This window comes from Rhincodon typus, chromosome 30, assembly GCF_021869965.1.
Source record: "Rhincodon typus isolate 14 chromosome 30, sRhiTyp1.1, whole genome shotgun sequence".
In the NCBI taxonomy this organism is placed as follows: domain Eukaryota; kingdom Metazoa; phylum Chordata; class Chondrichthyes; order Orectolobiformes; family Rhincodontidae; genus Rhincodon; species Rhincodon typus.
Window position 1 is genome coordinate 6,824,097 of NC_063361.1, and position 18,041 is coordinate 6,842,137.

The 18,041-nt window shown below is 39.0% G+C and overlaps 1 protein-coding gene across 4 annotated transcripts in view; it reads right to left on the reverse strand.

The window, feature by feature from the left end:
- The window catches only part of gosr2 (golgi SNAP receptor complex member 2), a 55,855-nt gene that overhangs the window by 23,610 nt on the left and 14,204 nt on the right, over window positions 1–18,041 (reverse strand). For 2 of the 4 annotated variants that reach the window (XM_048614663.1, XM_020535661.2), the window contains exons 2-5: window positions 15,937–16,001; window positions 13,810–13,918; window positions 11,441–11,573; window positions 4,587–4,727 (exon numbers count right to left, since the gene is read on the reverse strand). In XM_048614663.1, coding sequence (XP_048470620.1) covers window positions 4,587–4,727; window positions 11,441–11,573; window positions 13,810–13,918; window positions 15,937–15,976 — 423 coding nt within the window. In that variant the 5' untranslated portion in view covers window positions 15,977–16,001. Of the gene's footprint in view, window positions 1–773; window positions 856–4,586; window positions 4,728–11,440; window positions 11,574–13,809; window positions 13,919–15,936; window positions 16,002–18,041 lie in introns of all 4 variants that reach the window. The other 2 variants (XM_048614662.1, XM_020535662.2) reach the window with 2 other exon arrangements.

Consider the following 18,041-nt stretch of genomic DNA (forward strand, 5'->3'; position numbering starts at 1 on the left):
CTGCAGTTCCTACTATCTCTGTGTAGAGTTACCTGATTTCAAAGAAGGAACAATTGGATTTTGGGTAGAATGAGCTGGATTCACATCCCTGTCCAACGACTCAAATGGAAAGTGTTCATGAATATTCACGAGAACACCAAGTGGTTTGGCTCCTGTCTGAACAGCTGCCTTTGTAGCAAGACAGCAGAGGTGCCAGTAACTATGGAACTGCACAACTATGAAGTCAGTCACAAGAGGAGAGTAAACAGCATTAGGATTATAAGTTTATGTAAATGAGAAAGCTGTATTCTGAAAACTTCAGACAGAGGAGGTGGAACATCACTCAATAGAAGATTCACTCTGGGCAGCCCCAACTTATTCCATTACAACTACAGGATGGGATTATATCATATATGTGGAGAAATGATTAAATTGTTGGCTAATTATTGAAAAACTAGATTCTCACATAAAGAGCAACTTTTTAAATTTAAAAGGAACTGATATGTCACATTAATATAAAAACTTTAATCAATGCTTTCAAACTGTACAATCTTTGTTGATTTATTACAAAAGAACTAACAACAGCATGCTATCCAAATCTTCCCAGTGTCATGATGAGGTTATAAAGCTTATGTTATCTCCTATAAAAAGAGTTCATTGTACCAATGTACTTAAACTATTCACTGTTAGATCTCTAGCCTGTGGCATCTGAGATTTAAGGTGAATTCCACTCACTGTTTAAGTTTAAGGTGACTGCTGAGGAACCATTTAGCCAGTTTACAACCACAGAATACCTGAAACTGTGTCCTGCAGACAATGAAGAACAAACTTTAGTTCCAGAATGTGGGACATTCCATAGAATCTTCTTAGGGCAGACTTTTAAAACAAAAGAAGAATAAAAGAAAACATGATTTATCAAAAGAGTCCTTGTTATTAACTGGGATCAAAGTAACAAAGGAATAGGGGCATAAAACAACAGGATCTTTTTGGGTTTGCGGTGTTTGCTTAGGTACAGAAATCCTTTAGGCATCCAATATATTTTGCCTGATAAAACCTGCAATATTTCCAAGGACTAACACTTCTGAGCCTTAAAAGGAAAACCAAGTGATTCTACTCATTGTCTAAGGCATACTGAACTGGATAAAATGGAAAATTAACCCTAGTGGACTGCTTCCGGATAGTTTACAGTTGAGTTCATAATAATTGCCCACTATTTTTACTGTAAATTATTTAAATATCAGTATGTTTTCTTGGTGATTTAGTAAATGATTTTGTTTTTGTCTTTTTGTAGAACTTAAAGATTACTAAACGGCCTGTATTAACTCCTGAGGGATTAGAAAGTGAAAGAGACCTCTCAGATTAAAAAGGCAGAAAGCTTGACATGTGGTTTCAAGCAACAAAACAGCATTTGAAAATTCTAAGTTTAACAACTACAAAAAAAAACAAACAATCTGGGACCAAGGAGTGGACTTTCTCTAAAATTGCAATCAGTTTTCATTTAATTACCAAAGTAGATCTAATCCTTTCAACTGTGTAAATCCAATTATTAATTCTGAAAACGATATTGGGCAGGCCATCATGAAACTCTGAGATATCATCTTCCTTTTGCTTATGCATTCAAATCAAAGGCACTTCAAACAGGAAGGAAGGCGGTGTGCAATCACCTTGAGCCAGTCATGTGCACCCTTTGCAGCACGCTGCAAGAAATGGCACTCAAAGGGCATATAGCAGGAGGCCAGGCAACTTTCCTCAACAAATTCAAGTAGAAAAAGTTACATGAGGAAGAAACACTAACTGAGCTCTTTTCCTTCTTTAGGAGCATATTACTGCAGATGCTGGAATCTGTACTAAAAACAAACAATACTAGAAATCACAGCTGGTCAGGCAGCATCCATGGAGACAGCAAGCTAACAGCTCAAGTCGAGACGACTCTTCATCAGATCCGATTTCCTTTTTTTTTGATTTTCTTGATTTCCTTTTCCTTCTTTGAACATGGATATAAAAAGCTTCTTCATTGATCCTCTTTGACTAATTGTTTTCTACTCATTAGTTCTTTGCTTCCCTCTACTTTTCAGCAAATAGCTCTCCTGATCCAAATTCAGTTTTTAAAACTTTCTCCACCTCCTCTCACAAAAGAGACAGCACCCCAACTTGGAAATATATTGCTGTTTCTTCAGTGTCGCTGCACCCCCCCCAGCCCCCAACACCAACCGACATTGTGGGTCTACTTACAACAAATAGACTGCAATGGTTCAAGAAGGAAGCTCACTACCACCTTAAGGGCAACTAGGGGTGGACTGTAAATGCTCACCAAACTAGTGAAATCCACATCCCATGAATGAATATAATAAAAATTGCAGCATCAGAAGTTTTAAGGTAGAGTTCTATTAAAATGGTAGCTTAGTAGAGGAATTCCACCTGTGTTGTATAGACTGGTGTTGTCTGGTTTCCACCAGAGTGGGCCAGGTAAAAGGGAAAAGACTAAATTGCAGATCTATCAATGTCCCACAGCTCAGTAGACATGAAGGAGGCAAACAGCCAAATTTAGCAGATGACCTCTAAAAGTGGCAAGTAAAACAGCAGCATTCCTTTTCCAGCTTTCAGACTGGAGAGACTTTAGGACAAAGTTCTGTATTCAAATTCTCCTCTATCTGGATGCTATATTGAGAATTTAAAAATGGCTAGTGAAACGTCACAGGCCAGTCTATAACTTAGATGGATCACCAATTATTTGGTAGAAAAATAATTAGAAACATGGCTGAGGTATGAACAATGGAAACGATAAATTACCTGCTGTGTATAGTCTCTGTCAAATAATAAACATTCCCCACACACAGTAGGAACCAAGTCCCACTGATTGGTTATACATGTTTATTATGCATACAGCAAGTACATATCATCTATCTCTTCTTCACCTCCAGCATCTTGGAAAGTTAACTTTGATTGGAAACTAAACTGAAACTAATTAAACACTACCGAGTTCCACAATAATAAAACTGTTCTGCTGTTACATTTATTTACATGGAAATGGGTGAAGGATGAATAACATTTTGACATTATCCTAATGGGCAAACAATCCAACTTTTTCAAACTACATTCTCCACACAAAACGGAGCACAATTAAGTGGCACCAAGTTCAGAAGACGGGAGCCCTCAAGATGAATAAGGCATAAGAGTTGTCAATTCAATCAACCAAAGGCATCAATTAAATCTCAAAAATTAGATTCCACAAAGCTGCGAGGATTTCTTCATAACTCTTCTATGTGCCACTAATGGGAACATGATTTGAGTTAAGCTGGGGAACAAATAAATCAACCACTCAATCTGTCACTCCAGTTCCTTCCTGAAAATGGTTTTGGTGCTTGATGCACTCAACTATCCAATGGCAAAAGAAGAACTGCTGAGATGATCAATATTTCTTTGTGAAAAACCTGGAGTTCTGAGAATTCTCTCCATCAAGATGATGAAATGTCAGTACTAGCTTGCACAGAAACAAGTTAAATGAATTGTTCACCCAAGGAACAAATTCCTACTGAGCATTTTTCATCTGAAGTTCCATGGCTCAATTTCCTTGTGTATAAACAGTATATGGTATCCAAGACAAATGGAGCAAGGCTAACGACTGGCTTTACACAGACAGGATACAAAGTAAAAATACAACAGGTAGTGCCCTTCTAAGGTACCATTATATAATTCGAGACACAGAACAGACATATAAATATAGTTGCAAAAACAAAAACAAAAATTTAACATGAACTAATCATTTAAAATAATCAAAAGTAGTGTTACAGGTTTAAGAGCAAAATGAAACAAAAATATCAGTTTGAAAGTACAAAGGAAAAAACAGCACTGAACATATTGCCAATGTTACAACATTAAATGAATGTAAGCTTTGATTTTGCTATTTCATTCTCTGCAGCAGTTTGGGAAGGAAATATCTGGAAACATTCCTCAAAGAACAAATCATTTATGTCAGTTGTGTAACCACATTTGTGAAAATTACAAATTATTCCTCATGTTTTTACAATGTTGACGTCTAGATGACTACAGAAAAAAAATTACTTCATCTTATTGAGACAACATATATGACACTTATTTGGACCTTCCAGTCAAAAATTGTTGGATTCCACATGGATGTTTGATGACAATGGTCCTGAATTACTTTTTCTCAAAAACATTTGTAGCTGCAATTATGACAATGAGGACATCTTAACACTTTGCTTACACACCCGGTACAGCCTCTGTATACAGCCCACTAAATGAAAAATGCTACTTGCAAAATCAACAGGGCTCTAATATTGCTGCTGTAAGAACTAACTTAGCATTCAGTATTCCCTCACTACGTAATTGGGAATCACTTGACGCAGCTACCCTTGTTGCTTAGACTGAAGATATTGAATGGAAAGGGGAGATCAGTATAAAAATTAACATCTAGTAGATTAATGACACCAGGCAGCAAAGGGAGGAGGAGAGGATCTGGCAATTTAAAAAAAGGATATGTGGTATGAAATACTGTGTCAAAAGTACAAGACAGATAATTCAATATATAAAAGGTTATATATAAACAGGGTCCTTTTAGAGATCCTGCAAGTTCTGTTTTGTCCCACCTTGAGAGTCATCCGCTGATCCCGCAGTCCAGTCAGAATAGAGGACCCGCTCCCCAGGAGATCATCCATTCCTTTGTGTGCATTGTGTAAAGAAGTGTTAAACTGCAAGGACTCGTCTATTGCTATTGAGGTGTCAGCATCCTGCATAAAAAATGGGAGGTCCTCATTACCCGCTCAGATTCCTTTTGGTATCAAATAATAACAATGTTTATATGGTTCATCTCAGTATGTATTTACAAATAATCAATTATTAGGGCAAATTTGATTACAGGCTATTCCTCAATCTTTGTCAAAATATCACTTTTTTTAAAAATAGTAAGGCAGGCTGTGAAAATAATAAACTAATAGAAATGTAAATGAATTGTCAAACAATATGAAAACACAGGAGAACTGCAGTGCATTTGTAAACTTAGGTAAATGTCTTCTATCAGTATGGAACTGTCCAGGACCCAACAATGCATCTCTAATCATTCACTGAATTAGTTCATATGAAACTGGAGATAAATGTTTAAGGCTATATTTGCAGAACAACTAAAGTATTGTGTGAACCTGTGTTTGTTTTGATTGAGATTCTCTGCTTCTCTCAAGTTAAATCCTGACTCTGGATTTAGATCGTGACTTCACACCAGTCTGAAGTACAAACAATCGCACTGAGTCTATTGTGTAGTGAGTATGCTTCAGTCTGCTAGTGTAGTCAAGTAGCTAATCTACAGGTTGAAAGACCTTTTGCATCCAAATCTATTGGGGATTTTAGTTCCCCGTATTTAGCAACCATGTTGTGCAGCTCAACACCGCATCTTTGTAAATTATCTCTACAGCTTTGATAATTGGAAAAGTTACAAACGAAGTGTCTCAGATGCCTCCCATCTAAAAGGTTCATTAACTCATTTACACAACATAAACTTGAAAAGTGCATAACTGTACAGTTATTTTACTACCAGATCACTACACGTTAAATTCAGAAGAACAGATATACAAAATTTTCTTAAGCCATAGCACTGGGAAAACTAGCAGGACGACCTGTATTTCACATGTAAGATTCTCAATGTTCCTCTATGTTTTCACATAAACTCCTTGCATCTCAGAAATTGACTACTGGGGTAAAGAGATATAACTGCTACACTGTAACCGCACAGAACTTGCTCAGAGGTCTCATTTCTAATGCTGCAACCCCTCCAAGAACATGGACAACCAACAGTATTCTATTCTTAGCAAATAAACAGGGATCTGAATTTTCTAATTATCAATTTTAAGAAAAAAAAAACTTACAAACAATAATCTGCTGTTAAATAATTGAGGTTCAACAACTGACTCAGTAGCAAGAAATTCAAGCTCCCGCTGCTTTTGTGGTGGAACCTTCAGCCTACCTGTGCTCCTCACTGCTTTGGTTTTGTTCCAAAAGTAAATCAAAAACCAATGGGTTAGAAGCGTTCAAATAAAAGCACATATACCAGATTGTCAAAATAACCACCCTTATCAATTGCACTTCCACTTTACCAGGTTTGAACTCATGCCTGGAAAGGCAGGGCTCAAACCATCAACACTTAAGGAGAAACACTAGTCACTCACTCTATATATTTGCTCATTAGTGACAACCAGTAAACAGATACACAAAGCATTATTCAACTTATCCAACAGAGCTAATTCAGAGGTAGGCAGAAACTACTATCCTTTCTACAACTAGATGCTAGTACTTGCACAATTTGTGCCAACAGCACTGAGGTGTTAAATCTTTTTATGCTCCACTACGCTCCCTTCTTTGCATCTCCATCCTTACCTTTGATGGAGGGGGAGGAGCTTACTAATTCCCATCTTCAGAACAGGCCATTCAAGTAGTTGCCCATCTTTCTGACCATTTCCTTTGCTCCTGACCAGTCACTTGCCACAGCTCCTAGTCCAAGGCATCCCAGCCTCATACCACCAGTCGCCAAACTCTCCCTTCCTGTAGAGAGGCTAGCTACTCTCCTGATTGTCCCTGTCTTCAGTTGCTAATGATCCAGTTAATTCTTCTTGAACTACTACTGTTCATAGATCTTTCAAAATAAATGTCATTACTCTCCTTTTCCGAAAAAAAAAAATTCTGGATCCCTCAGTTCTGACCAAAGCTGCCTCATCTGGCAAGTACTGTTGTCATGGAATTTCTATCCATAGAGAACAATATTGTCCAAGAAGTCAATGACATCCTTTGCAATTACGACAATGGGCAATTGCATATTCTGTTTGATGGTTGACCACGTACCTTCTCTAATAAGATGTCCTGCTATTGTTCTATTTCCATAGGTCCAGACAAGCAATCAAACCAAATGCAATGGTATATTCTTCAAAGTTCAAATGTTGAACCCGGCATCACCATTTATAGCCTCACTGCTGATACCCAGCTTTATTTCCCATGGCATGTGCTCTGAACTGCACAGACTTTGACAATTACCTGCTCACTAGTTACAATGAGCCAGAATCCCCCTCAGCTGAAGACTGGAACAAAAGACGCCAGCCTTTGGAGCTATCATTGAAATCTTTGTATCTTAAATACAACTAGATCCCCCTTCTCGAAATCACAGCGGGTCAGGCGGCATCCATGGAGAGGGAGCAAGCTAACACGGAGTCTAGATGACTCTTCATCAGAGCATAAACTGCCTGTACTCACTATGATTTCCAGCATTTTTTGTTTTCAATACAGATTCCACCATCTGCAGTAATTTGCTCCTACATCCCTATTCGCAGCTGTTCGTTTAGCCTGAACCCTAATGATGCAAAGTTTCAACTCCCATATCATCAACAACATGATTTTATGCAACATCTTTAATGGTGGAAAATAACCTAAGGCATTTCAGGAGTATTATTAAACATTAAGCCAAATAGGAGAGAGAGAAAAGGTGACTAAAAGTTTGGTCAAAGGGGAAAGAGGTTAAGGACGCCATCCTGAAGCAAAGAGATAAAGAGGCAAGAGGTTTCAGGAGGGAATTCCAGAGAATACAAGCTTAAGTTTTCATCAGCTGAAGGCACAGTTATCAGTGATGAGATTACAAAGTCACAAATTCTCAGAAGTTCAGAACTGGAAGATGGCAGAGATCAGAGAATTCTAATTCACAGAGAGAATTTGAAACCAGGTAAATTTTTAAAATTGAGGTATTGTCATATTAGAAGTTAGTGTAGATTAGTGAACATCGGAACATTGTGTGAAGAGAACTGGCTGTGAGTTATGATGCACAGTTTCTAATGAATCGGGTTTATGGAGAGTAGAAGATGACAGATCCATCAGGTGAGCACTGAAGTAACAAAGGCACAAAAGACATGAGACTTTCAACTGCAGGTGAGCAAAGCTAGAAGTAGAGACACGTAATATTATGAAGATGGAAGTAGTCTCAGTGATGCAGTCAATGTGGCCAGACATCCATGTGTATCTTGGAGTATCTGCTTCAATCTCTGCAATATTAGCTCCCTTCTCCATTACTTTGATACCACTACCACCAAAATATGATCCACATCAACACCTCCAAGTTCAACAATTTCCAGTGCTAGTCAACTTTCCAAGATTTTGTTTCCACATTAATCTCATAGCTGTATAGAATTCTGCCTTTCTACAAGAACGTCCTTTAATCTCACCCTCTGACATAGCCTGCAGTCACCGTTCTTCCCAGTTGCACATACTCTTCACCCAGTTCATTCTTTCAAAATATGTAAACAGAAACTTAGGAAGCACCTACACCCATTCGAGAAAATAGCTGCAGGTCATCTATAACAAACACAACAGATTTCACAGCAAAGGTGAGGTATTGGTCAACAAAACCAAATATAACACATATAGAATATTTCTCATGCACTTAGGAGAAACAATAGCAATTTTAAGATCGGACTCGACCATTCTCCAGTTTCTACAAGTGAAGCATTCCTTTTCATGTTCCCTATACAAATGCAATTTTCCATGTGTCATTCTTCGTTCAGAAGCATTAGTGCTACATCACAACTTTGCGGCAAGAGGTAGCGATTCAGGGGGACAAAGTCTTTCCAAATTTACTCCAGACACTATTGACTACTGCATGACATTTTCCGCTGAGGATTGACCAAGCTCTTTCAGTAAGACCTAAAGCTTTAAGTCATAAAAAGCCTTAAAGCTGCAGTACTCACAGTGTCTTATAATCCAAAAGAATCAGAAAAGTTGTGATTTTTTATGACGGAAACTGACTCAGCAACAATATTCTTCAAAGTTCAAATGTTGAATCCGGCACCACCATTTATAGCCTCACTGCTGATATCCAGCTTTATTTCCCATGGCATGTGCTCTCAACTGCACAGACTTTGACAATTACCTGCTCACTAGTTACAATGAGCCAGAATCCCCCTCAGCTGAAGACTGGAACAAAAGATGCCAGCCTTTGGAGCTATCATCGAAATCTTTGTATCTTAAATCCAACTACATCCCCATTCTCGAAATCACAGCAGGTCAGGCAGCATCCATGCTGCTGTTGTATTAACCTCAGTCCAAGTCAGCAGGCCAAGAGGAGACCAGATCTTAAACACACACTAAAATGATCATTATTTAGGAATACAATTCAATTTTTTAGTCAAATATTTAATTTTCAGTGTGTAGAATAATCTTTTTAGAGGTAAAAACTTTCAGCCTGGAAGCGTGATGTAATTTTTCAATGTGTCACATTATAATAGATTTTTCTGTAGAATCTATAGAATTCCTACAGTGTGGAAACAGGCCCTCAGCCCAACCAATCCACACCAACCCTGAGACCATTATCATCTGAAAGTCATTGAACAGGAGGGATAACCAGACATCAGTTTTATTTTAACATCAGTTCTGTTGGGCTTTTGATCAATGTGAACGAAGGACTAAAGCAGAGTGCAACAAGATCAGAATATTTGTGAATTCCATACATTAGCCTCCACTGGACAGAAATAACTTCACAAATGAAATATGCCAGAACTAAAATACTAGAACTAAAATACTGTAACAAGGACTTCTTTGCTTCCTTACAGAACAATGTAGAAATGGAAGTATGTATGTTATTACCATCACTGCAGCATTACAGCAAACTAAAACTTACTACCTGAAGGCAAACATTCAACATATAATCATCCTCTTCCATTGTTCCCCTCCTCACCCTTAGCTGAATCCCTTGCCATAGGGGATACAAAGATTTACACCATGTATACATTCTAATGATTTCAGAACTTTAGCACCAGAATTAAAAATTATCTGCTAACATTGGCATTTTCCTTCTTAAGCTGAACAGCAGAATTACCCAAAAGGCGGATATGAAGTATTTTTTTTCCTTACATTGAAAGCAAAATACCTTTTATTTTTCTCTTTCACCCCTTCTCAATTCCTACCATTACCTAATGCAGCTAGACAGATAATGATTTGCCTCCAAGCCATCACTAGTGGAGAAAACTAGCCATTAGAGAAATGATAGATTTCCTTCTTCAACATTTCTGCCATCACCAAACACATTTCCAAATTGCAGAATTGTTGCGGTGCAGAAGTACAATATTCAGCCCTCTTCCCCTGCTCTCCCACTATTTATCATTCTGAAGGGAATGTTTCCTCTGCAACACCACTGACTACAGCTTAGTCGCCCCCAAACAGTCCCTCAACTCTGGTACTCTTCCTGACAATTGCAAGAAATGGAAGACCCCTCCCTCCCTCCCTCCCTATTTCCATTCTTTTGTTATCATCATTAGCAACAAATATTCCTTCCAAATTAAAGCAGTTTCCTGTCACTGTTACATCAACTCTCCACCTACTCCAACCTTTCTGCCCTTGGACTGCTAGTGCTCCAATAAAGCTCAATGCAAACTTGAGGAACAACACCTCATCTCTTGACTGGGCACTTTACAGCCTTCTGAACTCAACAATGAGTTCAACAGTTTTAGATCATAACTTTCACTTTCACTTGGTTTAGTGTTTTTTTTGCTAGCTTGTTCTTCTTTTGTTTCTTTCTTAATCCCTTTACTTTGCATTCAGATGGTCACTATCTGGTCATTCATACCTCATCTAGATATTCCTTTTGTTTCTTTATTTATGATTCCCTTTGGATGTTATATGATGAAACTGTGTCAGTTAATCTCTCTCGCCTTCACCTATCACAAATTTGACTTTTTTTTGTTCCAACCTGCCTGGCTTTCAATTGCTCAAAACTCCATAAGTTTCTAACTTTTGAGTTCTGATGAAAGGTCACAGACCTGAAAAGTGATTTTTCCTTCTTTCCATAAATGTTGCCTGAGCTACTGAGTGTGGCCAGCATTTTCTGATTTAATTCAGCTTTCGAGCATCTGCAGTATTTTGCTCTTGGGATGGACTCCTTCTCCACCGCACGTCAGTATATGGAGACATAACAGGCACTGACCAAAATCTCATCTTCACTGGTGCTCTAATATTGTTTTTTCTTCATAATTTGATGGGATGTGGGTATCGCCCCAAAACACCAGCTTTTGTTACCCTCTCCCAATTGTCGTTGCTGGGAGAAACTTGTTAGGCCATTGCAGTCAAAAGTCAACCCCACTGAGCGATCTGGAGTGATATGTAGGCCAGTTTTCCTTCCCTAATGTACATAATATAACCAGATGGGTTTTTACAAAATTAATGATAGCTTCATGGCGCTATTAACAAGACTAGATTTTTTTTCTTCCAGATTATTGGTTGAATTTAAATTCCACTAGCTGCCATGGTAGGATTTGAACCCAGATTCCCAGAGAATTAACTCCAGATTAGTAATCCAGTGATATTACCACTACACCACACACTTCCCTTCTACTGCACCACCTTTATTTGAACTACGCATTGACAATGGGTCTCACAAAATTAAAAAAAGTTGTAGGGTTCAACAGTGTTACTAAGGCCTTACGTTGGTTGTGAACGTGCGTGACAATAGTTCTTCTCTCTCTCGATCCTGTTGTTCACGGGCATATCGACGGTGTTGGAAGTTCTTCAGAGCTGTTTGCAGGTGCTGGCAGTCATACTTTAGTTGATCCACTTTGCTGGAGGAGAAAAATACCAAATATAAAAATAAGCAAATTAATAACTATCAAAAATATTTCAGTGCAAAGCCTAACTGCAGTAGGCCATGACCTAAGGAGAGTGTTGATCGTAAAGATCTTGGAATCCATTTAGCACACAGGAAGAAACATGAAGGTGTTGAGATAAAGTACTTGTTTTATATAACATCTTTCACAATTTGAGGATCAACTAAGACACTTCAAAAGCCAATTAAATACTTTGATTAATTACTGCGGCTTTGTCAGCAAACACAGGAGCCAATCCGCCTATAGCAACCTATAACCGAATACAGCAACCTTTTCCAAGGAAAAAAAAACTTGCTGCCACCTGCAGCATTTTTTTGAAATGTATACAGCCTAATAGATGTATTGATGCACATGCCTGCAAGGCGAGTGCTCGATACAAATTTGCTTATACAGGTGCACAATGTTCCATTCAGCCTTAGCATCATTAGGAGAGGATGGGCAGGATAAAAAGAAGAAACTAATAAGAAAAGTAACAACATGTAGCTACATTGTCCCTTTCATGTGCTCAGGCCATCCACATGAATTTTGTCCAATTAAAATTAACTTTATTGTCACACGTATTTACCTGAGTACAGTGAAATGTCTACAAGTCACCATTTACGGTGCCATCTTAGGTACAAATGTACCTAGGTACAGATTCTTAAGTACAAATTCTTAGGAAAAATGAAGAAATAAATAGTCCAGCGTTACAGCCCTTCACATCATCTTAGGTATAAAGTACAAAATCATAGGAATAAATTAGAAAAGCAAATAAATAAAAAGTTCAGAATAACAGTCCATCCAACCCAGTCTGTGCTGGCACCAAGCCTCCAGACCACTCTGGGCCTCGTCTCCAGACGCGGCCTGGAGCCCGCTCTGGATTCACCTCAAGGCCGGGGGCCCGCTCTGGATTCGCCTCGAGACCAGGGGCCCACTCTGGATTCGCCTCGAGGCTCTTTTGTGATAAGGTACACTAGGAATTACTTTGCATTGATGCAAACATTGCAACACAACAGCAGCCCAAGAACAAACTTAAATACAGCTCAATCATACTTTTAGAAGACTCTTCACTTTACTATATCTTATGAAAACCTTAATGGACAGAGATAAATTAATTTCTTCACTTCACCATCCCTTCTTTAGATTTACAAGTTGAATTTTTCTTTCTGGTTCCTTATTTCAGACACAGCACAGTATTTCATTATGCTGCCCAGATTACTAATGACAGCGTTTATTTTCAATGAGGAGAAATGTCATTATAAGTGCATAATGCCCACTCCTCACTCCATTTAAAGCATTCATCACTGCAGCTCAGGGAAAACAGGCAAAATGTACAGTTTGCAAAATAACTAGTCCCTTGGTTATACAACTATTTGGTGGCATAAATCTGATGTATTTCCAGGTGCACCAGGAGGATTTCCTATTTCACATGGAGTTATATTGCACCAGTACTACAGTCAGTGGGGAATGAGGGTGGAAGATGAAGTGTTGGGTACGGAATTACACCAACCCAGAATGTGCTGCACAATCAGACAAAGCAAGTCAAGGCACCATACCTTTTGAATCATGAAACTTAGGAGATTTCACTTTTCAGTATACTGAAGCCAAGAGAGGTGCTGGTTTAATTTATCCTGTTGGCAATCACTTTGGGAATCTTATGATCGCGGATTAGGGAATCGATTCGAATTTGGAAACAGACGGACTCCTAACACTAACACAAGTGAAGCACTGAAACCCCAGATTTTGATCAGAAATCTTGGCACAAAAACTACACAGTGCCAAATTCTAAGGCGGTTAGCAGATACAGACAGGTTCTTTTGACCATAACCGACTGGTTAGAACTTAACAAAAGGTGAATAATTTAATGTAAAGAAAATCACCACCACGTGATTTATAACTCTTTAGTTCAAGGCAGCAATCAGAAACACAAGGTTAAAATGTTTATGGAGACATCTGTTTTGGACCTCAATGTGTTTCATATTAAGATTCATGTATTAAAAGTATATATTTTTAAGTATGCAAAAGCTATCCTGTTACACTGGATTCAGGACACTGCCTTGGAATTTCCTGAACAATAAAGCTGCATAAAACTCACTGCTTCACCTAGTTTGTTTAAACCTAGGACTATTTTGTACAAAATTCAACATTTATCACAATAAATAAGCTTGCAAAGGAATGGAATGATGCGTATTGAAATGGGAATCACACTTACAGTTTAGCGTTTTGCCGTCTATTTGGAGGCTCTTTGCTGGTCAGTATTTCGAGGCGCTCCAGATTGCTGAAAATCTGATCTATCCGGGCTTGGATTTCATTTTCCACCACTACAGCAGCAACAGAATTATCAAATCATTAAAACAATAGAAATATAAATGGATGAACTATGCGGGTTGTTCAAGTCAAACAATATTATACATCAACTCATCTGTATGCTAAAACGGCACATTTACAGTTTTAGTCATGGGTCAGTAGTAACACCTCACATCAGAGTCAGAAGATGGGTGGGTGCGTGAGAGAGAGAGAGAGAGAGAGAGAGAGAGAGAGAGGAATGGTACCGAGGAGACTGGGGGCAGGGGTGGGAACACAGCGTAGGGGGGCACACATGCGAGAGAGGGGGGTGCATGTGCTAGTGAGCGGGAGAGAGTGTCTGTGTATACAGGTATGAAGGAAGGCGGCTCTTATTCTCCTGCTAAGTACCCCCGATAAAGGAAGGGCATCTTCCTTCCTGCCGTTTTAAAAACATAACAAAAAACAGCCTACCTCTCCCAATGGCACACACCAAACATATTGTTCTGTGGGCAGGGTTATATTGGGGTCAAATGAGCTTACAAATGTTTACATTTAAATTCAGTTATAAATTACAAATTTATATAATAATACATCAAATGATAAAGTTACATATGGTAGGTTGGCTACCAGCCTCTGTATTAAAAGGGGTAGGATTGTGGGGCAAGGTACCTTAATTTATACACTGCAGTGGGAGAATGGAATATGCAACCCGTAAGCACAAAAATAATGTACAGCAGAGAGTGCACGAGGCCCCTCCAACAAGTCCCACTGTACTATTTCAAAGAAGCACAGGGGTCTTAACATTGGGCTGTAGCTAATATTTATCTCTCACTCGGCACTTCAAAAAGCAGATGATCTGGTCATGATCACATTGTTTTGGAGGTTGCTGTGTGCAAATTAGCTGTCCCAATTCCTAGATTACAACAGTAGGAAGAAAAGTACTGAAAAACACTTTAGAGCCAATTGGGATGTCCTGAGATACTGAAAGGGGCTATGTAAATGCATCACTCTTTCTTTACTTTCTGTTAACACCCATAGGATCTACTGCTACGGCGTAGCGAGGCAACACTGGATTGACTCTTCAAAGCCCAAAAAAAAAACATGCTTAGAGAGGCATTCTACGAACTTTAAATCCCAAATTGCACAAACTCCAATTAAGAGAATCTCAGGATGCCTCGTTGACGGCTCAGTTGGTAAGTAGCAGCTGAGATGCAAAGCCCACGAGGCTCCATTCCAGTCTGCTGAGTTAAACTGACTTAACCTGGGGTGGCAGTGCTACGAATAGGCCTCAATGTCCTGTGTGAACAACAGGGGAAAAGAACATTCAGTCGCGCTCCTGCTCAATACTCTGCAACAACTGCTAAAACAATGTTGCAGCATGTGGTGCTAAAATACCAGGGCCACTGCTGCTACAATGATTCAGTAAATTTCTGATATTGGATTAGCATGAGATCTGGCTCCATGTCCAGCACCGCATGGCCTGGGTCAGATCACAAAGGGAAAATAATTAAGGGTGACTCCTAAAGGCTAACTACAGCCATACACCCCACACCACGTGCTTCCTATTATCCATTAATACTACCATTAAAATATAAATTCTAAGTGAAATTTACTGACTTTCTTAACACCTCACCCCTACTCCCCATCTAACTGGGTTGCAGCATCAAAACTTGAAGACAGTCACATCAAGTGATTAATGATTGAAATAATCGTAGATTTGTTCATTTGGAACTCCTACCTCTTATCATGTCAAAAGTCATACACTTTAAGTTACACATTTGAAGGGATAAGCTCAAAGCTAGAATAGATTAGTTCTGGAAGAGATCTGAAGAAATTGATAAACTTTTGTATTGAATGATTTCATAAAAAGCTGTAATGTCTACCCAGAAGGTTTGATCTATACCCTAATACTATAGTGATGTACTAAGATACCCCACCAGGACTAAAAACAATGTCATTATTTCTTTTGGCAGAGCTTTGTGCCCACATCAGTTCCTCCCCTGCCTTGGCACCAGGCTGGCTCTGTTTACATCTCTTAATTATGAATACTTACAGTGAACAGACTGTGCGTCTGCCTTCTCCAGCTGTCCCATGTGAGTTTGCACCTCATGAATCTGCCTGCGAGGAGAGACAGGAGGAAATGGGTGGATTAGCATCTATCTGCAAACATGGGCAGGGCCCATCAGAGGAAAGAGGACTTTTCACCCCCTGTATTCTGTGCGAGGACTCCCTATCAGGCCTTGGAAAACAAGACAAAAGCGCAAGGAGTGGCTCCATTTTCACAGCACAGATGATGGCAAAGATAGAGTAAGATTGGAAGCATGCACTGGAATGACGTAAACATACAATCTGAGGCACAGTGGAGTCATGCTGGAATCTCCCTGTATACAATCAATCAGTAACTGCACATCCCAAGTCACTGTGCAACAGACTGGTTAACAAGATTGGGGAAAAAAGCATTATCACAAGTAGGCACTACTGACAGTCACAAGACAGAGGTTATAGTCAGTATCCTTTCAGGGAAAACACCATGTTAAAATGAACCTACTTACTTAAATGAATATTAAAAAGTATTCCCATCACAGAAACGGGATAAGATGTTCTGGAAATCATGCTGGTGTTTAAGTCGACACAAGCATCTCCCACCTGGTTGAATCCAAACCCATCAAGATATAAATCTCCTTGTATTTACCCAGCTTTCTCTTGAATACATCAATGCTATTTTCTTGAACTAGACTGTGTTTCAAACCACTTGGAAGTAGAATCTTAGTTACAAAAAAACCAAATGCTTATTTCCAATGTACCCTAACTTTACTCTTATACATTTGAATGTCACACACAAGGCACTGTAGCCAAAAGGAAACTCATGTGGACATGGACCAGTTGGGGTGAAGAACGTACAGCATAGAAACTAGTCAATGTAGTTCAATGCAAGAGTGTTGTGGAATGAGCTGCTAGGCTATAAAGACCTCAGAACTTAGATTAGATTGGAAAATTAGATTAAATTCTAATGGAACCCCATTAGCCTGATCTCAGCCAGAGTATTTCAGCAGGCTTTTGTGTCACAAGCAGTAGGCAGAAATACTAATTTAGGTCATTTGTGATGGATCCAAAGCAAATACTGACTCCTATTATTGACAAATCAGCCAGATGATGGCAGAGTGGGTGCATGAGAAGCCAAACATTGAAATGAATGTTTTAATATGCTGACAACAGAGGGTGGACCAGAGGAACTGCTGTTTACTTTACCTCCTCTTTGTGCAGCATTCAGCAAGTTATCCCTGATCAAACGCTGAAATACTACAGGCATTCACAGTTCCAATAAACACTTCTGTTAAAAATCATACCTTACAAATAAGTTCAGAATCAAGTGAGTGAAATACATGTGGATTAAAGAGATAAGAAGAAGTTAGTCTACAGAAATCATCAATGTTAGTATAAAAAAACCCGAGTGAAAATGAACAATGTGGAAAGTTAAACTTAGCACTTGGTAAAGACTCAAGAGAAATTTAACATTTCCCTTTAAAAGCCTTCAGTAAGACATGTTCCCCATCACTTTCAGTGGTACCTTACCTCCTGAATGTGCTGAGCTTTCCTACCTCAATCACAATGCAATGTATTTCCACTGGGCAGACAATCATCAGTTCTGACCACAGCTTGTATCACATTCCAACAGATGGAGAAATGGGATATTATGCATTTGGATACAAAAAAAGAATCAGCTTACCAAGACTAGCCATACATCACAGTCTGACAAAGAAACAAAATATTTGTAATGTGCTTTACGGATGATTATGGAAGTGAACACATAGGTGTAATGGAGATGGATATGGAACAACTGCTAGATCGGTGCAGAAAACAAATGACAACACAGACATAACAGTCTGCCCTGGAGAGTCATCTAGACTTAGCTTGCTCTCTCTCCACAGATGTTGCCTGACCCGGTGTGATTTCCAGCATGTTTTGTTTTCACAACAGTCCAAACATCTGCCTCTTGTGATAACAATTCGATACTTTCCTATGAATCGATTGCCATGGCAGGAGTAGGAATCTTGGAGCAGGACAGCACTATAAGACCAGTGATAGTAGGAACTGCGGATGCTGGAGTCCAAGATAACAAGATGTGGAGCTGGATGAACACAACAGGCCAGGCAGCAT